General features: G+C 48.4%; 2 protein-coding genes across 4 annotated transcripts in view; one reads left to right on the top strand and one right to left on the bottom strand.

Moving 5' to 3' along the window:
* OPA3 (outer mitochondrial membrane lipid metabolism regulator OPA3) overlaps positions 1-21,346 on the bottom strand; it is a 74,581-nt gene that overhangs the window by 24,277 nt on the left and 28,958 nt on the right. The window contains exons 1-2 of one of the 3 annotated variants that reach the window (XM_088800099.1): positions 13,000-13,847; positions 8,984-12,330 (exon numbers count right to left, since the gene is read on the bottom strand). The exons of 1 other annotated variant lie outside the window; for it this stretch is intronic. In XM_088800099.1, coding sequence (XP_088656225.1) covers positions 11,906-12,330; positions 13,000-13,156 — 582 coding nt within the window. In that variant the 5' untranslated portion in view covers positions 13,157-13,847 and the 3' untranslated portion in view covers positions 8,984-11,905. Of the gene's footprint in view, positions 1-8,983; positions 12,331-12,999; positions 13,848-21,346 lie in introns of those variants that run through there. One more of the 3 variants, XM_019754853.3, reaches the window with a different exon arrangement.
* Positions 12,328-21,230, top strand: LOC148757546 (uncharacterized). The gene is made up of 3 exons (XM_088800101.1): positions 12,328-12,655; positions 18,996-19,073; positions 19,787-21,230. The coding sequence occupies exons 1-3, from the start codon at positions 12,424-12,426 to the stop codon at positions 20,002-20,004; spliced, it is 528 nt and encodes a 175-aa protein (XP_088656227.1). The 5' UTR covers positions 12,328-12,423; the 3' UTR covers positions 20,005-21,230.

Below are 21,346 nucleotides of genomic sequence, written 5' to 3'. Positions count from 1 at the left end.
ACAGTGGGCCCCAAATATGTCCACATCCCAGTCCCCAGCACCCGTGAATCTCACTTTACACGGCAAAAGGGTCTTTGCAGATGTGATTAAATTAAGGATCTGGAGATGGGGAGATTGTCTTGGATTATCGAGGTGGGTCCTAAATGCAACCTAAAGTGTCCTCAGTAGAGGGAGGCAGGGCGGCCAGGGCGAGACTTGATTACTGTAGTAGGTAGAAGGGTGTCATAAAGACGAAGTGGGACTTTAAGGAAACTGATCAGGCTGGGAGGGCTCAGGTGGAGCTGAGCTCATGGAAGTTCATGAGCCCACCTAGCCCAACTCTATGGTCCTAACTTCCTTTTCATAAAACTCTATGGTTCCTGACTCCCTGACACAGGCCAATGTGTGCACATAGTTTGTCAGATCTGCACGTGCAGGTGCTGAGTGCCAGCGCTTTTTCCTTTTTCTTATTCCTTTTCCCGAATAAAACTTTTGGTGACAGACTACCTAGACGATATTATTTTTTCAGTTGACAGGTGGCAAGGAAGAAGAAATGTCCACACCCAAATAAATCCCTAGACCATATTGAGTGTTGCCTTATTTGGCAAAAGGGTCTTTGCAGATGTCATTCATTTAAGGATCTCAAGATGAGATCACCCTACATTACCCAGGTAGGCCCTGGATCCAGCGACAGTGTCTTTATAAGAGACAGAAGAGGAGAAGACACCGACACAGAGAGGCCATGTGAAGCGGGAGGCACAGATGACAGTGAGCTGGGAGAGGCAGGAAGGACCATCCCCTAGAGCAGTCAGAGGGAGCCGGCCCTGCCCACGCGTGGATTTCAGCCCAGTGACACTGACTTCAGTTTTCTGGCCGCTGGAACTGTTAAGAGAATAAATGTATTGTTGTTCAGCCACCAAGTTGGGGGTCATTTGTTACATCAGCCACAGGAAACTAATACAATGGACAAAAAGACTTGAACAGATGCAATTATTATCTTCACAAAAGAAGGTAAGAAGGATGACCAATAAGCACTTATAAGATGCTGGGCGTCATTATTTATCAGAGAGAGACAAATTAAACCCACAATAAGATACCACTACCTACTTACCAGAATGGTTACAATTCAAAAGAAAAGAGAGAGAAAAGAGAAGACTGTCAATACGGAGCAGTGTCAGGGATGCAGAACTGGTGGAACTTTCACACCAGTGGGGTTGGGGGCGAGGGAGGGAGCGGGAGGAGAGTGTCATGTGGCACAGTCACTTCAAAAAACACCGGCAGTTTCTCCTAAGGGTAAACATACCCTCTTCCCATGACCCAGCAATGCCACACCTAGATAGTCCCAAGAGAAATGCACACAGTGCCCACCAAAGCCTTGCACCAGGGTCGTCCCAGCAGCTTTGCTCACAACAGCCAAAGCCTGGAGATAAGCTAGTATTGCTTGATCAGTTAATTGGTAAACAAAGTGTGTTACAGTCGACAATGGAACATTACACGGCAACAAAAGAGAACAGAACAGCACAGATGGATCTCTCAGATCTTATGCTGAGCAAAAGAAGCCAGGTCCAAAACAACATTGCATACGAGTCCAGTGATACTAAGTCCAGGAACAGGCAAATCCAATCTACAGAGATAGATTTCAGAATAGCAGTTTACCTGGGAGGGGTGCTGCCTGGGAAGAAGCAGGAGGGAGACTTCTGGAGCCCTGGAATGTTGTCTGTCTGGATCTAGGCGTTGGTTACATGTGCATGCCCCTCTGTGAGAATTCATTCAGTTTAGGTACTTCACTGTATGTCTGTTTTATCCCAATCAAGAAAAAAAAATTAGAAGAAAAAGGAAATATCCAATAAGGAAAATGACTCAAGGTGAGAAACAGCTTTAACAATCTGGAAAAAATAAATTGCTTAATAAAATGTGAACTAGTAAAGGTGTGATTACTCTTTGGACACAAACTACTTAAACGTTCTGTCAAAATACCCACGTCCAGAATTGAGAAATTACTTTTTTTTTTTTAATTGGGGAAGGGGAAAAGGACTTTATTGGGGAGCAGTGTGCACTTCCAGGCCTCTTTTTTTTCAAGTCAAGTTGTTGTCCTCTCAGTCTTAGTTGTGGAGGGCACAGCTCAGCTCCAGGTCCAGTTGCTGTTGCTAGTTGCAGGGGGCACAACCCACCATCCCTTGTGGGAGTGGAACCAGCAACCTTGTGGTTGAGAGGACAGGCTCCAACCAACTGAGCCATCCAGGAGGCAGCTCAGCTCAAGGTGCTGTGTTCAATCTTAGTTGCAGGGGGCAGAGCCCACCATCCCTTGTGGGACTCGAGGAGTTGAACCGGCAACCTTGTGGTTGAGAGCCCACTGGCCCATGTGGGAATCGAACCGGCAGCCTTCGGAGTTAGGAGCATGGAGCTCTAACCGCCTGAGCCACCCGGCCAGCCCCGAGAAATTACTTTTTTTCCCCAGGCAACATTGCAGAAAGCCACGAGAAGTCTCTGGAAAATCCAGGCCCTCCACACCCCCAGCAAAGTGAAGTAGGTTTGGCCTTTCTTTTTTTTTTTTTTTTTTTTTTTTAAGGAGGGCACAGCTCATAGTGCCCCATGTGGGGATCAGATCAAACTGGCAACCTTGGTGTTATTAGCACACACTCTAACCAACTGAGCTAACTGGCCATCCCAGTTTTGTCCTTTCTTTAACTGGGAGATCACAGTTACTCAAGATAAGCCATCAGAGAGATTGTGGGAGTGTGTTAGTTTCCTGTACCTACTGTAACATATTACCATGAACTTGATGGCTTAAAATCACAGAAAGCTATCCTCTCATAGTTTTGGAGGACAGAAGTCCAAAATCAGCATTGTTGGGCCAAAACCAAGGTGTCAGCTGGGCCACGCTTCCTCCAAGAGCTCAAGGGAAAGTCCCTTCTTTCAGCTTGCCTCTTCCAGCTTCTGGTGGCTGCTGGCACTCCTTGGCTGGTGTCTACATCACTCCAATCTCTGCTGCCATCTTCACATCACCTTCTCCTGTGTGTGGGTAATCTCCCTCCCCCAGGACCACACTGTGACAGCTTTTAGGACCCAGCTGCATAATGCAGAAAAATCTCTTCATCTCAAGATCTTTAACTTCATCACATCTGCAAAACTTTTTATCATGTAAGGCCACAGTCACAGGTGCCAGGGATTAAGACGTGAGCTCTTTGGAGGTCACTCACCATTCAGCCAGCTACAGGGTGGAAGGGCCTGGAGGCTACAAGCTGGCTGGGATTTGGCCAAGTAACTTGTGACTGTCATGGGTTCACTGACTCAGCGAATGAAGGCATGTCTGAGTGACATAGGCTCCATGACAGAGTGGTCCCTGGCCAACAGCCCAACCAACATGCCAGCCATGTGAGTGAACCTCCTTGCAAGCAGACCCTCCAGCCCCCGTCAAGTCTTTGGATGACTGCAGCCCCAGCCCAAACCTCCTGAGAGACCTCAAGCCAGAACCAGCCAGCGAAGCTCAGCAACCGTGTGAGATAACGAACGTTTATCATTGTTGTTCAAGTTTGGAGTCATCTGAGCAGTAGCTACCACATGTGGCGAGGGGGTGGGGCTTGGGGCTGGAGCTGGGCCCGCTGAGGGACTTCATCCTCACCTGAAATCTTCTCACTTTTCTCAAGGACCCCGCATGCCTGTGCTATTACACAGTGGGAACGTAATTTAGGAGCTGCAGAGAGCAGAGCCTTCACCCCCTACCACTGTCCCTGCTCTGTGCACGACGAGCCGAGCACCAGCTCCCATGTGACTGCGGGCATCTCAAATGAGAGGCAGACGTAGGGTGAGGCAACATCCAGCCGCATGGCCCGAGGCGGTGCTCCTGCTTGAGTGGGACCTGGTAATCCTGGGGGTGCTAAGGTCTGGAAGACAAGCTCTGACCTCAGCCTAGAAGGCACAACTCTAAACTGGCAGATTCTCCCCACAAAGCACTTCCTCTAAAAAACTTTGAAGGTAATACATGACATTCACCTGCCACATGGAAAGACTGACGCTGGCTGTCAGTCCCACCAGCGAAATTCTCGGTGCGTCTCGTTTTTAACATGGGGTAATAAGCAGACCCCAGTCCTAGAGGCTTGGAGGGATTCAGTGGGGCTGTGATGAAGTGCGCTGACCTCCCAGCCTGGTGCTAAGCAGTCAGTAGATGGACATTATTAGTGTTATTTTACTCTATGGGACTTAGAGGTCCTGGAGGAAACAGGACACCTAAGACAAAAGAAACAAATCAATCTTGCAACAAAAAGACAGCTTTTTTTTTTTTTTCAAGGAAGTTGAGAAGCTGTTTCAGAAATTCATTTCAACAATAGATGAGTGGATACACAAACTGGAACATCCATTCAATGGAATATTGTTCAGCAATAAAAAGAAATGAGCTATCAAGCCACAAAAGGAAATGGAAGAAACTTAAATGCACATGATTAAGGGAAAGAAGCCAATCTGAAAAGACTGCATACTGTATGATTCCAACTATATGACATTCTGGCAAAACTACGAAGACAATAAAAAGATCCGAGGTTGCCAGGGGTTGAGGGAAGGGAGGGTGGAGCACAGAGGATTTTAGGGCAGTGAAACCATTCTTAGCATGCTCTAATGGTGGATACATGTCATTACACATTTGTCCAAATCCACAGAATGTACACCACCAAGAGTGAGCCCTAATGTACATTACGTTTCTATATAATGTATTAGTAATGTATCAATATCGATGCATCAATTGTAACAAATATACCACACTAGTGCCAGATGTTAAAAATAGGGATGTATGTGAGAGGGAAGGGGTTGGGGGGGAGGATATATGGGAACTCTGTACTTCTTGCTCAATTTTTCTGTAAACCTAAAACTGCTCCAAAAAGGTCTATTAATTTTTTAAAATGCATATCAAGGAGCAAAGGCACAAGAATAACTTTAGATAAGTTTGAAACTAAGAACAAGACTGCCAAGTTGCCTAGAAGGGACCAAAATTATTTTCAGATTCTTGTCATTCAAACGCAATGGTGATGCCAGAACAAGACTAAGAAAGAGGCGCTGGTGGAGGGAACACAGGGTGCGGCTCACCCAGTTTCAGGGGAGGAGGGAAAGAATGGATTATCCCACCCACTTTGAGACATTCATTTGAAAACTGAAGAACGCACATCCTGACCTGACCCATCAAAAAACAAAACAAAACATAATGAATAATCCCAATGAATGACTTAAGCACAAAGAAAACTGGAACAGGGAATATTGTCAATGGTATTGTAATAGCAATGTATGGTGTCAGATGAGTGGGAGACTTGTTGGGGTTACCACTTCGTGAGGTGTGTAAATGTCTAATCACTATGTTGTTTTGTACATCTAAAGCTAATAATAATAGTAAGAAACCTTGAATAAAGTATTAGAAGAAAGTAGAGTTGAAGACATAAATCCTTGAGGTAGAGGAGCTCTCCTCAAATCAAGGATGAAAACACAAATTCCTGAAAGGAAAAAGACTAATATATTTGGTTACTTAAAAATGAAAAACTTCAGTAGGACAAAACACACCAGTAGCACATGTTAAAGGGACAGACAGTTAAAACAGGCATTTTTCAAAAGCAATACAAATGTCACGTCCAATAAGTGGCTGAAAAGATGCCTAATTTACAGGTAAGCGGGAAGGTGCAAATTAAAACAATGAAATTCCATCATGCACTTCTATGGTTTAAAAACAAGTTTGCTTGCAAGTGTTGACAGTTCCTCTGCCACTCCGACCTTTCAGGGGTCATTTTTACATTAGCTATAAGCCTTTTTAACATATTCAATTCTTTCAGCTCTTGATTATCTCCCTACGGAAAGGCACATGCCAGTGAGAGACACATGCAGACTGCTCAGTGTCACAAGAGGAAAGAAGTAGACACGGCAGTGCCCACACAGCAGGGGTCCTAAGTGAGCCTGGCATGGCCAGGCCACTCCTGAAAGGGGTCTGCCAAAGGTCCCCTAGCCTAGAGATAGGACTCCTTTCAGGAAAAGGACTTGGGTTTCTCCGAAATGGCTGAACTTTAATGATGAGACTGCGCAATTTAGAAAAAATACCAAGGTGCGGGGATCTGCCCTCCGAGTGAGGCAGGCATCTTGGATGTGACGCAGCCCTCAGTGCCCCCCAGATCCACATCAGCCCTTACCTGGCAGAGGCACCTTTGGGAACCTGGCCTGGGACTGCCTGGGACCCTAAGACCATGGTCCCAGGTCCAAGCCCTCCACGTCCATTTGCCTCCTTTCTTCAGGTTGTCCCAAATGGACACCAGGAGTGTCCCTGATGAAGGAGTAGAGGAAATGAAGAATGTTACAGAGCAGGATGAACTCAGTGACGTCACATGTTAGTAAAGGCGAGGACTGTCTTTCCAGGCCCAGAATAACAACCGCCTGCCAGAAGGCACCCAAATCTGAGGCCACCAGGGGGTAGGGAAGAGCAGTCTATCAGTAGCTTCTCATACCTGGTTCTGCTGGACACTCACCGTCTCAGGATTTGCCAACATTTCCCTACTAGGTGCACAGAGCAAAAATCTAGAAGCCATCAGCTGACTCTCCACATCCCATTGCTCAGCAAAGCCTGCCTTCTCCACCTCTGAGATATTAATATGCCCAGAATTCCCCTTCTTCCTACCTCCACTGTCTGCCTGGCCCAGCTACCATCACCTCCCACCTGGATAAGCACAGTCGCCTCTTTGTGGGGCTGGCGGCTTTCTACTTTGCCCCGCACAGGCTGCTCCCCACGTGGCTGTCCCAGCAGGGATCCTGTGGAAGTAAAAAATGTCAGCTCACGGCCCTCCTCTGCTCAGACCCTTCCTGTGGCTACCACCTCGCTCTGAGTAAAAAGCAAAGTCTTTACCGAGGCCCCAGGCGGCCCATTTTAGGTATGTTTGTATAATATATACATAGGAATATGCTTTTATGAGATAGAATAAAATAGAACTGACAGAGTGCACTGCATGTGGTAAGGGCAAGTATTGTTAAGCGAAACTTTTGTTCTAACAAGATATCTAAAATGTATGACATTAACATAAAAGCCATGTGTTATATAACACATACAATAGGTTTTATATGTTTATAATACATATTTATATATATATATATATATATATATATATATATATATATATATATCTGTAGTTTTCTTTATGAACTGGAATACAATAAGAAATATCAGACTGCACTGCACATATTAAGGGTAATTATTTAGTTGGATTTTCATTCCAATAATATATACTGGGGTGCCAAAAAATGTATACAAATGGACACTTTGGTCAACGTTGCTCAAGCAGTAGTTTGCCATAATCAGAAGTGTCTGGAGGCTGATGGTAACCACTTTGAGCACCTCTTGTAATTGCAGAAGTCAAACGTGACTTGTATTCATCTTTTGTTATCGGTATATATTGAATATTATAATTTTAATAGTTTTCCTTTCTTAAAGTGTGTATAAATTTTTTGGCACCATATATATATATATATGTGTGTGTATACACACGTTACATAAAATTTATATTCCATTATAGACTACGTCACATAATGCATGAATTATGAGGTATTTATAATACATATTTAGGGTGAATTAAAATTATTATGTAAGTATGCATGTTGTGGGTTACATAGACTATATGTCGTAGATTGAGATGGGGACAGATCTGTGTGCCGTAGGGTTGTTGCGGAGTCTCTGGGAACGGCTCCTGTGGGTGGGGAATGAACAAAGCAGGGCTGGGCAGAGAGAAGCTGAAGTGGATGCAGCCCCAACAGTTGATCCGATGGGGTGCCTGGAGCTGCTGTGACCCTCCAGAGTTGTGCCAAGCCGGCCTTTGTTCTCCTGACCCCCTCTTCATCCCTCTCCTTGCTTACTCTATTCCAGGGCTGGTAAACTCTTTATGCAAAGGATTAGACAGTAAATATTTTCCTCTTTGAAGGCCAAATGATATCTATCTCAATACTCAACTCTGCCATTTAGTGCAAAGGCAGACATAGAAAACATGTAATGGCTGAGTGTGGCTGCTTTTCAATAAATCTTTATTTACAAAGACAGGCAGTGAGTTGCTGGATCTGGCCTGAGGGCCTCAGTCCACCAACCCCCACTCTATTCTGGTAACAGAAATCCTTGCTGTTCCAGAAACAGGCCAACCCCACACCAGCCTCAGGGCCTTTATACATGCTAATAACCTCAGTCCTTCGGGGCTTGTCTCAAACGCTTCCTCCTCTGACACTCCTCTGTCCCTGTCTTGCACTGGATTTCAGCTCCATAGTGGTGGGGATTTTGTCCTGTTCCCGATTTATTCCCCGCTACTAGAATAGGGCCAGGCATGCAGTAGGTGCTCAATAAACGTGTTTAACGAGCAGGTGGATGATGCCCACTCAATTCTCCTTTGGGCATGCTTCTCCTCTCCCTCTGTCCACTGGGGCTGGGGGCCCCAGCCTGGCCACTCAGCGTCACAGGGGCTCGTACAGGGATGGCTGGATGAGCCAGTGGATCAGGCAGCGGCTTTATGAAGTCCGTTTGATTCTGCGGTGGCTCTCGCCAGACAACAGCCTACCAGGCAGGGAAACCAACACAGGGGACAAAGGGCCTGCCAGGAAATGGGAGAGGCAGAGCCCTCGCACATGGCTGGAGGCTTTTGTGAGCCAGTGTGCATGGGTTTCTCTGTGCTTCACTCCCTAAAGCCCTGAGTCCCTCAGGAGGGGAGGTGTCTAGAATCAGCCTGGCTCCTTCTTGCCAAATAACCTGGGGTGGGGCAGGCAACACGGGAAGAGAAAGGTCTGTGTGTGCATCTGTCTGTCCCCCTACTGGACTGTGAGCCTTGTGAGGGCAGGGTGGGGACTGTCATGGTCCCCATTGGCAACGCACACGGCACAGGGCAGGGCAGGACACACAGTAGACACCTGGGGGACAGGTTCTTGAATGAAACAATAAACGAATAACACTTTCCCTAAGGTTGACGGGTTTTTCAAATATGAAAAAAAATACATCAACTTGAAGACAACCAACTTGAATTACAAATTTATTCTAACCCCTCTCCCCAAGTCGCAAATGTATACAAACTTTTGCTAGTAGGAAGCCAGAGGGATAAACCCTCCATCCTCTGGCCTCAGTGCACTGTGAGAGGCTGTTCCTTCCACTTGCACACACCCGCTCACACCCACCACCCGGGGGTGAAGCCGCTGCATCCCTCAGGTCTGGCCACAGGTCAGGGCACGTGACAGCTAGGTTTTGAATCTCACAGACATTAGGGCAGTGCTACATTAGAGGCAAAATGGCGCAGGGGTTAGAGGCTTGCACTCTGGTCCAGATTGACTGTCTTCATGTCCCACCTCCACCTCTTCTCTGCCTGTGTGACCTTGGGTAGGTGATTTGCCTTCTCTGTGCCTCAGTTTCCTCATGAAATGAAGAACATAATATTACTGGGATATACAAAGCCCTCAAACAGTGCCCAGCACCTAACCAGAGCTCAATAAACTCCATCTGTTAGAATGACTGCTATTTACCATCCCTGGCCCCCCCGGCCTCCAGCAACCTGTGTTCCAGAGATGACAGTGCTAGAGTGGACCCCCAGGGGTAACCATAGAAACCAGGCACCGAGCCTGCTCACCTGGCTCTGTCCATCACCCTTTCATGCAGTGGTATCTCTCTTGCCTTTACCTTTCATCATTTAACCCAACTGGGACACCTGCAAAGACACGGCCCCCCCAGCTCCCTCTACACCAGCTTCTCCCCCTCTTCTACAAGGAATTCAGATGATGTTTCAGAACCCCCGTTTCCTGGTTTTCTATCTGCGTAGATCTTGCGTCCAGATCATTTTTAAACCCCTGGGGAAGTGAGGTGAGGAAGTGAGAGAAAACCTGTCTCCCATTTCTTGGAAAGGGGCCCCGGTGGAATGAATCTAACCCCGCTCACTAAAATGCTCAGTCTCAGGTGTGATGTGGGGCTGCTCTGACAGGGGATGGAGGGACCCCACGCCCGACACTGCCCCTCCCCCACCAATCTGCCTCCCTCTTATCTTCGTCCTTCTCGCCCTGCACCTAGGAAAATCTGGACTCCTCTGTCTCCCCAGTGAAACCAGTCCTTCACTGGCTTCGTAGCCTTGGACAAGTCCCTTTGCTTCCCTTGGGCCTCAGTTTCCCCATCTGAGAGAGTTCATAGGATGACGCTCTGCCCACTCACCCCCATCAGATCTCTCAGCTTCTCTCCTAATTTTAATGAGCTTGGTACCCATTTTGGAGCTCCATATCATGGTTCCCAGACACATCCTCATTCCGGGGCTCCTTACATCTACAGTCTGGAAAACAGAATGCATCCCTCCCTGCTTCAGGGGTGAGTCCTGGAAGAGAAACCAAGTTGTGAAGGGTGGTTCCTGGACTGTTCCTTTAACCCATTTGGAAGGCTGAATGTCCCACGGGGGTGGCAGCAGTCACAGCATACTCTCGGAGTGGGGAGGTACAGTGGGTTGAATGCTGCCCCCCCAAAAGTGTCTACATCCTAACCCGTGGAACCTGTGAATGTGAATTTACTTGGGAAAAAAGGTATTTATAGATGGAATTAAGGATCTCTAAGTGAAACCATCCTAGATTTAGGGTGGCCCTACATCCAATGCCCAGGTGTCTTTGTAGGAGACAGAAAAGGAGAAGGCTGTGAAGATGGAGGCAGAGACTGGAGATAAGCAGCCGCAAGCCCACAACACCTGAAGCCCCCAGAAGCTGGAAGAGGCAATGAAGGACCTTTCGCTAGATCCTTCAGAGGGGGTGCAGCCCTGCTGACACTTAATTTTGGATCTATGGCCTCTAGAACTGTGACAGAATAAATTCTTGTGGTTTTAAGCCACCAAGTTTGTGGTAATTTGTTACAGCAGCCCTAGGAAACTACCAAAGAAGGTAAGACCAACAAGTGGCCTAGTCCAATGGGATGGAGGTGGGGTTTGGGGTTTTGGGAGGCAGGAGGTACCACTGCACGAAGGGGGGCTATTGGACCAGTCCAGAGTGCCAGGGGTGGAGGGCAAGAGCACACAGATCGACAGATTTAAATGAAACATGGGGGATGTGATCATCTAATCCATGGCCGGCAGTCCCCTGAGAGGCCACTGAAAAAGACAGTGGGAAAGGTCAGAAAGGACATGTCAGGAAAGGCCCATGGACTTTGGGGACAGGTAAACAGGAAGCTGAGGCTGAGAGACAGGATGGAATAGCCCTAGGTAGGATCAATTTTTTCACCACCAAAGCGGGGTTGGGAGGGCACTGCCTGAGAAGACTGCACAGCCACTCCAGGGGGTTCCGCCATAGACTGAAGGATGAGGGGGGTTGTTGGAATATTCCACTTGGGGCCTCGGGGGAAGATATCGAGGATCAGGTTAAGGGTACAATATTCAGTGGATCAACTGCAAGCCAGGATCCTTTTTTCCCCTCAAAAAGGGGACGATGCCCAGCTACAGTGCACCTCAGAAGGTGAGAGGGTCAGAAGTCCACTGAAAGATACTGCATGCCTTACAATGGTCTGTACCAACTGACAAAAGGAAGGGGGTGTCCAGTGTGATACAAGCGTCCCAGGGAAACGTAACACTGACCAGGTAAATGGGGGATTGACAGGTTGATTGGGCTCAAGTACTGGTTCCATTTTTTCTTCTGCCAGAAGAGTGAGCTGTTGTCCTGCTGGCTGGGACCTTGCAGGTCTGCGCGGTGTGGGGAGGGGTTGGGGATGAGCACTGTGGACTGTACCAATGAGCTAGAGGTTGGAGGGGGCTATGTTGGAAGCTTCACAGTCCCAGTGGAAGGTACCACTGGTCAATAGAGGGTGACCAAAGCCCAAGTTCTATCAAGATCCCGGTGGTTTCCGCTGGGCCAGCACAGGCAGGGGTAGCGCGGGGAGAAGGCCACATCAGGGCACACATGGCCACATCCAAGTTCAGGCTTCAGCATCCTCCTATTTCTCGGATGTGGACACTGCCTGGGACGAAGACACTGCCTGGGGCGCGGACGGCGCATCGCCGTCCCGGGCGCAGAGCTGGGCGCGCACCTCTTGCATCTGCGCCCGCAGCTCCTCCAAGGCGCCGGGCGGCGGTGTCGCCTGCATCTGCGCCTGCAGGGCCTCAAAAGCTAGCGCCAGGCGGCCCACCTCGTCCTGCATCGCGTCCCAAGCGGCGCGCTGCTCCTCCTCCTTGTGGCGCTGGTTTGTCTGGTGGCGCCAGTACTCCAGCACCATGCAGCCGCCTCCCACGATGAAAATGGTGGCCTCGCCCAGCAGCTCAGCGCCCAGATCGGCGGCCGCAGCCTCGTTCAGCGGCTTGATGACCGTGCCCCGGAAGCCCATGATACGCATCTTGGTCCGCATCTCCACCCAGTGGTACACTGCGGGGAAGAGACGGGTCAGGCTGTGCTCCCGGAGCCCCCTGCCAGCCGCGCCCCAACGCGCCTCGGTGTCCTGGTCGGAGCCATGGGGACATGGCAAACAGAATCGCCAGGGGGCGCATGAAACAAGCCACGAACCCCGCCTCCCCCGGGAAAGCCCAGCCGCCCAACCTCGGTGACCCTGAGGGCATCTTTTTAAATCGCCCAGAAGATTCTGGCAAGCAGCCAAGAATGAGAAACGCTGCCGCAGACCGGAAATCCGCAGACCGGGAGCTGCGCCCCTGGAGCGTCACAAGGAGCTCCCAGAGCACCAAGTCCCGGCAAGGTATGAAGACTCAACTACCTGCCGCTCAGCTCCCTCTGCCCCTCCCTCAAGCCACTGGCTGGCCAGCCCCTGTCCTCCCCAGGCAGTGTTGCCCCACCCATTTCCCAAGAGGAGGGTCAACCCCTTTCTTCCCAAATCTTCCCAAAGTGCAGTTAGGGCTGCAGCAGCAGGTGACCTCCTTGATCCAAAGAAAGGGCAGCTGAATTGTGGGAACTGATGCTAAGTGACTGTGAACGCAGGGTAACCAATCCTCTTTGCAAAGCTGGTGGCTCCTAAATTTTCCATCAGCCTGGAAGAGGGAGCCAACAGTTGTGAGCCTTCACCATGAGGTTCTGGAAACATACCTTGGAGGTAGCTCCAGAGTTGACAGGTGCTGCCGGAACAGAAACTTCCTTGCCTAGCTGCTTCTTTGTGAAGGAAAGTTCTCAGCACTTGAGTCTTAAAAACCAAGGCAGGATTGATGCTGAACCCTGACTCATTCCTGTAATAATGAATATTCATCCAAGGACACGTGAAATGATTGGGGATGCCCTGTCTAGCTCAGGTGGAGATCCAGTTCCAACACACCATTTCACTGTTAGGGTTTAAGAATTATTCATGAAAATACATCATACGTAAAATGCTTTATAGTAACCATGCACTTATAATTTTAAATTTATTCAATCCAGAAGAAAATATTTTAACATTCAGAACCTTATGGTCACAGGAAGTTAAATAAAGTTAAAACTTGAATTTCTGTACATATTTTGGTTGCTGATACATAATTCAAGAGACAGAATTCTGTCCGGAGAGGCACTGTAAGTTAAGTCCAAGGACAAAAAGGAACAATGTAAAATTTTTGACTGTTAAAGAAGAGCTGGTTCTTTTTCTATTTTTCTTTTTTAAGCCAGACATTGGCCGGCATGAATTCACCAGACTACGTTAGATGCTTCAAAGGAAGGATGTGCCAGCTCTGTTTGAATATGTCAATATTCATAATACACTACAAATTATTACCTTTTGCAACTACTTGAACTTATAAAGAGAAGTTTTAGTTGTCAACTTGAAAATGCACTAGAGAGGATATAGTTTTCAAATTTTTAAAGGGGCAGGGCAGAAAATGTTCGTGGAGCTCTGCCTGGAGCCGGCAGTAAGATCCAAGTAGCACCCCCAGGGTTCTCAGTAACTTCCGGCTGCATGCTCACTACTACTGCTGTTACACAGGCCCTGGTGTCGTGAAGTTCTGGGGTCCAGGCTATGGAGCCCCCTCCATGAGGTCCTAGTGTCAGGGCAGCCTGGGATCCACCCAGGACTCTACACCTACTGCCTGCGCGATGACAGCCCCTTTGAGCCACCTCTGTAAAATGGGGAACGGGTGGCACCTGCCTCACTCCTGATGACCATATACCAGCCCAGTGCTGGGCCCAGAGCTGGGCCTGTAACTGTCACCTGCTTCTTTATGTCAGGAGGATAGTGGCGGGACAGCAGCTAGGAGAGACACCGTGGACCAGCTTCTGCTGGCATCCCTGGGTGAATGGCCCTGCATCTCAGTGTCAACAGTGTGGGGACCTGGGCCAGTGGGTGGGTCTGGGTGTGCAAATGGGAGTGGGTAGGCGGGGGAGGGGGACACACACAAAGGTCACAGGAAATTAAGTTGAAGGTGTGGGGGGTGAGAGAGAAGAGGGCGAGAGCTTTCAGAGCAAGTCCTCACACGATCTCTCAGGCCAAATGGCCAGATTTAGGGTTCAGAAAACAAGGTCCGGGTGGGAATGGAGAGTTGGGAAGAAGGGGCGGCACACGAGGGGCCAGGACGGGACAAGACAGGATTGTAGCAGCCCGGGTGTCCAGCAGGTCCCTGGACATCCCCAGGTACTTCACATTCACCATGTCCACACCTGACCTCAGCTTCCCCACACACTTGTTCCTCCTCCTGGGTCCATGCTGTCATCCAACCAGAGACCTGGGGCTCAGGTGTCCCCATAGCCTCCCCACATTCTGTCTCTCCCACACCCCCCTCCCTGTCCTGGTCCAGGCTCCATCCCAGCTCTGACCAATGTCCCCTCCCTGACTTCCCTATTCAGGAACGCTCTGATCTTCTGTCATTCTGCGTATTCCTCTGGAGCGCCTATCTCAACTGGGAATGACCTTGTCATCCGGCCACTCGTCCATGTTCTCTCTCCCCCACACTGGACTGTAAGCCCCATGAGGGCAGGGCTCGGGGCTGTCCCAGTCACTGCTATGCCCCCAGCACCGCCCAGGACCAGGCCAGGCGCACACATGATGCTCAGTATATCTTGTTGAATGTGTCAGTGGGTCCCTGCCCCAGCCTCCTCCCCGTCCCCACCTGGCCGCAGCCCCTGCAACTGTCCTCCACACAGCAGCCAGAAGCTGGTTAAGAGACAACAAAACCCAAAAAATTATCATTGTCTTCACTAACAAAACTACCACTGCATGAAAATAAAGTACCCAAACTATACATGGACCCCGTCAGCACCGGCCCTGATGCTCAGGCCTGCCTCATACATACCCCAAATCTTGCCCTACTCAGCCTTTTTCCCCTCGCATCATCTCCCCAACATCTGGTCATAAGCGTACGTCAGTCTGAGTATTTCAACTGGAAATTTGTTTGTATTTACACAATTACTTTCTTTGGGCTCTCCAACCCCACCATAAAAGATGAGCACTTTGTCCTCACCCCGCTGCCTCTCCACTTTTACAGGTGATTTGTATACATTTCTTATTCTTCTATTATACTCTTTTCACCTCAGCTCCCAACATGGCGAGGGAAGAACAAGTGTCCCCACCGCACCCCCACATCCCTAGGCCAGACCATCCTTTCACATCATGAGGGTTTAACACACAGGCTTTCAGTGGCTATAATAAGGCTTCCTGTACTTTGTGCATCAGCCGAGTCGGAGAAATGAAACTAAGCACATACAGGACGCGGTGCATGGAAACTATTCAATCTGATGTGGCTAGGCTAGAGCGGGGCCCCTGTCATGTTGCGTCATCAAGGGGGCCACCTGGACAGCATTCTGAGTATCAAGGTCAGATGGCTTCTCTATGCATCAAGCCACTTAGAATGCCACATGTCATTTTGCTCTCAGATAATGATTTTCTAGAACGACTTGGTCTTTACTCACAGGGCCCGTCTTGTCCCATTAGTGGGTTATGAAATCAATGTATTTGCACAAGCCAGCGTTAAAAAATATGCTCGAGGGCGGCCGGATGGCTCAGTTGGTTACAGCGTGAGCTCTGAACAAGAGTTAAGAGTTGCTGGTTCAATTCCCACGTGGGATGGTGAGCTGCGCCCTCCACAACTAGAATGAAGGACAACGACTTGGAGCTGATGCGCCATAGAAAAATATACCGTTACCCAATATTCCCCAATAAAAAATTAAAAAAAAAAAGATTGAGATATAACAGAAAGTCTCAAAGCCAGTCTTAAACAGTCAGGGTAACTATTGTTTCACAAAACTTTTGTTCTTTTTTTGTCTATGTCTGTGTGGATGTGTTTATAACGAGAACACAGTCAAAACGTTGAGAGCCATTGTCCTAAACTTTGGTTGGTATCCGTGTAGTTTACAGATCACTTTAAGGACGCTGATGTCTTCCCAATATTGAGTCTTTCAATCCACGAGTGTGGCATCTCTCTCCATTTAGTCTCTAATTTTCTCTGTAAGCCTTGCACTTCTTTCATTATGGTTATTTCTGGGTATTATTTTTTACATTATTGATAGTATTTTACATCCCATTTTTTATTTGGTTGGGGCTCGTATATAGAGATACAATGGAGTTATTTTTTTCTATCCAGTGACCTCACTAAATTAATTCTTTTTTCTTCTTTTTAATGAAATACAATTTATATAAAGTACACAAATATTAAGTGCAGAGCTGGATAAGTTTTTAATATGTAACCATCACCTAGATCAAGATCTAGAACATTCCAGCACCCCAAATGGCTCCTATCCTCAAGCCCTATTCCAGACTGTACCCTCCAAAACCACTATTCTGACCTTTCATGACAGATGCTGTTTAAGTCCTATTCTGACTTCTTCGTGAAAGACAGTTTAAACTCTTTGCAGCCTTCTTTTGTTCAATATTACATGTGTGACATCTTTTATGTTGCCTTGTGTTTCAACGGCCAATTCTGCCAGGTTGGGATACCTAGAATAGAACCATTTCCAAGAGTGTCACTCAACTGTTGAGTCATAGGGAGCGGCATCGCCTAGGGAGACCTAGAAAGTCATTTCCTCATCCATCATTTGAGCAATCCAGAGCACAGGCTGAAAAAGAACAGTCTGGGAATTAACAGCTGGGGTTCAACTTGGGATGTGAAAAGTGCCACAGCTGTTTATTTTCAGTGGACGTTGTGCTGCCTCCCAGGTAAGTTCTAGAGGGCACAGGGGGCTGCTTTTAGCAAGAGGTGTGAGTGTGTGAGTGTCAGTGTGTGTGTGTGTGTGTGTGTGTGTGTGTGTGTGTGTAACTTGTCAACTGAGGAATGATATACCAAAAAATGCACGGATCTTTAGTTCAGTCTCTGAACTAAAAGTCTCTGTGACTTTTTACATTTGTGTATGCCAGTGGCTCTTAGCTGGGGACAATTTTGCTCCCTGCTAGTAGCACTACTCATGCAGCCCAGGATGGCAAAAGGGTTATGACCAAATGCCAAATACTGAACTGCCAAAAATGACATAACTGGTAACGGGGATTGTTAACTATTGAGAGGGGAACATCTTTTGTTTGTTTTTTTAATATGGGAGGGGGAGAGTAAAAGTACTACATCCTTATCTTCCATATTAGGAAGTCAAAAAAATTAGGGACATTTTTTAAGAGCTAGGAGTATAAGTGCCCATTAGAAATATGGTGGTAAATACCAAAAAAAAACCAGCTGCAAGAGTTAAAGTGGTTACCTGTGGAGAGCAGGAATTGAGGTGGAAAAGGAGATGGTTAGGTTTTCTTCTTTTTTATCATAAATCATAGACTTATTTCACTCTTTCAGTACTTATACTTCTTGGCAAAATTAGTAATCAATGTAATTTTAAAAACACAAACACATTTTTTAAACGTGTGCAAGCCAGAAACGTGAGCACTGCCGTTGGGTTCCCAGGCCCTTGCCCTGATCCCTGGCCAGGGTCTTTCTCCCTCATCTTACGCACCTTCCACATATGAAGTCACCATACTAAAATGGCTTCTGTTGATTCTAGGATAAAGTCTAGATTCCTTCAAATGATCCTGTATGATCAGCACATCTTTTGCCACCAGTCCCCCATACATGTGGAATTAGTTTCAGTGTTCAAAACATTTTATACTCTCTTTATATGTGCATTCCAGGGCCCAGGGCTCAGCTCAGTGGCTCCTCCTCTAGGAAGCCCTCCCTGATCACCCACATGCCCCCTCTGGGCTCTCCCAGCCTCCTGGGCTCCCCAGCCATGCCCTGCCCACTTGGGCCATCGCTGTCTAGGGATGGGTCTGTTACCCCAACAGACGCTGAATCCTAAGACGGCAGGGCAGGGCTGGACTCACAGTGAGCACTCAGGGAGGGTTTGATGAATGAAAAACTAAATGAAGGAAACACACCAAAACTTAACTTTTGGTTATTAGTGAGCACTGGGATATGAGTGTTCTATTTTCTTATTGTAGTAAAATTTTTCTACAATAAACGCGTATTGCTCCTCTATTTTTAACAATAAGGAAAAAATGCTAATTGCATATCCTTGGAACCACAGTTCTGATTCTAGGAATTTATCACCTTCTTTACCAAGAAAGGAAGTGTGGGTTTATAGAAAGATTTGGATACCCAAGGAATGTACCCAAGAAATACACTCACTTGGCCCATTTAGGAGGGAGCTTCCTTCAGTTCTCAGGCCAGGGACCTGCTGTCTCCTCAGCAGTGAGCACCGGCCACCAGTAGGGGCTGACTCACAGGACCGATGGGATTCACTGGGATTGACGAGGAGGAGGGTTTATGGGTGACTTCTACAGCAAGAGGTAAGTGGTGCACGACACCATTTGGTGACCCAAAGGTCTATGGCCATGTGACAAGGTCATTATGAATACTCCTCATATGGGGGTGATGGGTACTTGGGAAGTTAATCAGGAAGAACCACAGTTGGGATCTGAGGAGACTGGTTCCTCAGGAAGCTTCACTGCTGCAGATTGCGTGGGCCAGCCGGGAGATGCCACAGGGCAGTGGGCAGCTGCCAGCAGCCAGTATAATGGGACCAAGCACCTGCTCCGCCTGGAGGACCTGGCTCCTCACCTTCTCAGGTACTGGGACCCCAGCCCTGCACCCAGGGGCCCCTGACCCCCCTTACCCAGGGCCCCCTGCACCCAGCCCTCACTCTTCTCTCCCTCAAAGCCCTCTGCCTCCTGCTGCGGCCATTCTCTAATGGAACGCCTGTGCCTCCCTCGCCCTCCTTGAGCCAAGCATCCAGGGGTAAGTAGAGGGATGAGGACCTTCTGTGGGGAGGGAAATAAGAGGGGTGAGTGGAGGTAACGCAGCCTTCAGGGAGTTTTTAAACTTTAGGTCTATGATTATAAGTTGCAAAATCAATTTGGTGCGTTATGTATGAGCAGCATAAACATATATATATATATATATATATATATATATATATATATATATATGTAAAACAATACATATATACTGTATAATTCAATTTATAGAAAATTCTAGAAAATTCAAACTAATCTATAGTGGATCACTGGTTGCCTGGAGATTGGGGAGTGGGGACAGGGGCTGGGATTACAAGAGGCATGAAGATACTTTGGGGGTGACAGATATGTTCATTCTCTAGACTGTGGGGATGGTTTCACGGGTGTGCATGTCTATCAACTTACCAGGTTGTACACTTTAAATATGTGCAGTTTATTGTACGTAAATTATACCTCAATAAGGCCATAAAAAAATAAAGGAAACAGAAGAGAAAAACACAGAACCCGAGAGACTAAGTCAGCCAGGAAGGAAGAGGAAGGAGTGGGTGTTAGCCAGGTGAAGGGACAAACACCACGGGAGATGTGGGGCAGTCCCTAGATGGGCGATAAGAGCTGAACTAGAGGAGGGGCGGGGGGGCTCCCATGGCACCCCCAGGCTGGGACCCCGCCTCCCTGCTCTGCTCAGGCCCAGGATGAGCTGTTTCTGGCCCCCAGGCGAGGTGCTGGTGACCCGAGTGGAGGCTTGGAGACGCTGCGGCAGTGTGGCCCTGGACCCCAATGATGGCACATGGAGCTGCTGTGGGTACCACTACCCCTTCCATCGAGGCTCCCAGAGGTGCTGCTCAACCAACATGGAATTCTGGGTCATCCCCAAGGACAACAACATGTCAGAATATGACGACTGCAGGAAATACAACAGCAAGGACCTGTAGGCTTCAGGAAGGCATCCTTCCCTACCCTCAACTTCCCCCGACCCACCCTTTCCTCCTAAGCCTTCACTGTGAGGGCGTGGGAATTACCCATGTCCCCTTCTTTCCAAGACTCTAAGTTATGGGCTACAGGTCCCCATGGTGTGACCTTGCATAAGTCACCTCATATTTCTGGGCCTTAGGCTCACTCTCTGCAACAGACCTAATCAGAGAAGCTTCCAGCTCTAGTTGGGGGGAAAGGATGATGGCCCAATGGCCAGGGAAGATGAAGCCTGCAGTTCCGGAAACCCTTATCTGGAACTCTCCTTGTAGGAGGGGAGGTTTCTTTCTATTAGCAAGTGAACAGGCTGAGCTGAAGGCCCCGGGTTGCTGAGTTCACCCCATAATGGTGCTGGAACTTCTCTCTGCACCTTCTCCCTCCTAGCAATTCTCCTGAGCAGTAGGCCTCGTCCTCCGAGCACCTGGGAAGCAACAGGTCCAAGAGGGGAAAGACGGGCGTGCAAGGAAGCTGACTGCAATGATGCTGAAAGTGGTGAGAAGTGGGAAACAACCCGTCCAGAAGCAGATGAGTCCCAGTTCGTGCGTGACGGTCCCCTGTGACTGGGCCTTCCTGTACCATGAACGTATGAAGCTCTAAAGGATACTCCCCGACTGCCTGACACAGGCTGGGGATGTGAGCGTCGGCCAATGAGACCCATTGCTCAGGATCTGCGATGGAAGGAGGAAGTCAGGGCCCCCAACTGCAGCTCTGGCGGGGTTGTGCTGGAGACAGCAGACTGGGGACACGGGGGTTTCCCAAGGTGAACTTCCAGTGTCCTGTCACCAGCATGTCATGGCTTCTCGGCCCCTGGATGGCATTAGGTCAATGCGTTCTTCAACACAACACTCAAGGGGGCAGCTTCAAAGGCAGCAGCTCCCTGGGGTCAGTTCTGCGGCGTCCTTCCCAGCGGCCGGGCCAACAGCCAGTTCATCGAGCCCTTCCAATGACTGTGCAAGCCTCAGTCTCTGTATTAAATGCTTTCTGCCTAATTTACTTGGAAATGCACCAACAATTGGATGGACAGAAGGGTGGACCAACAGACTGAAGTGTGACAAAGCAAGTACAGTAAAATGTTAGCAGGAGTATCTTCGTGAGGGTACGTGGGTGTGTTTCAATGTAAAATTCTCTCAATGTAGCCATATGAAAATGCCCCTAATAAAGTGCTGAGAAAATGCCTTTTTCCTTAAAAGAGCCGGAGTGTTTTCTCTTTCCTCTAGGCGAATCGTGGTGATGCAGGGGGCCCTGGAAATGACCAGTTTTCTATGGCTGATGTGGCATGGGGCCCTGAATACAACAGGTGAACCA

The sequence above is a fragment of the Rhinolophus sinicus genome, chromosome 8, assembly GCF_057876585.1.
Source record: "Rhinolophus sinicus isolate RSI-liver-muscle chromosome 8, RSI-T2T, whole genome shotgun sequence".
Lineage (NCBI taxonomy): Eukaryota > Metazoa > Chordata > Mammalia > Chiroptera > Rhinolophidae > Rhinolophus > Rhinolophus sinicus.
This window is presented reverse-complemented; position numbering and strand designations above follow the sequence as displayed.

What these genes read in the sequence shown, in the direction of transcription:
- LOC148757546 (XM_088800101.1), top strand. Translation starts at nt 12,424, where the DNA reads ATGGCAAACAGAATCGCCAGGGGGCGCATGAAACAAGCCACGAACCCC. An exon ending in GAGCACCAAGTCCCGGCAAG is followed by an intron (nt 12,656 to 18,995) that starts GTATGAAGACTC and finishes TCTCCCTCAAAG; the next exon opens with CCCTCTGCCTCCTGCTGCGG. An exon ending in CTTGAGCCAAGCATCCAGGG is followed by an intron (nt 19,074 to 19,786) that starts GTAAGTAGAGGG and finishes TCTGGCCCCCAG; the next exon opens with GCGAGGTGCTGGTGACCCGA.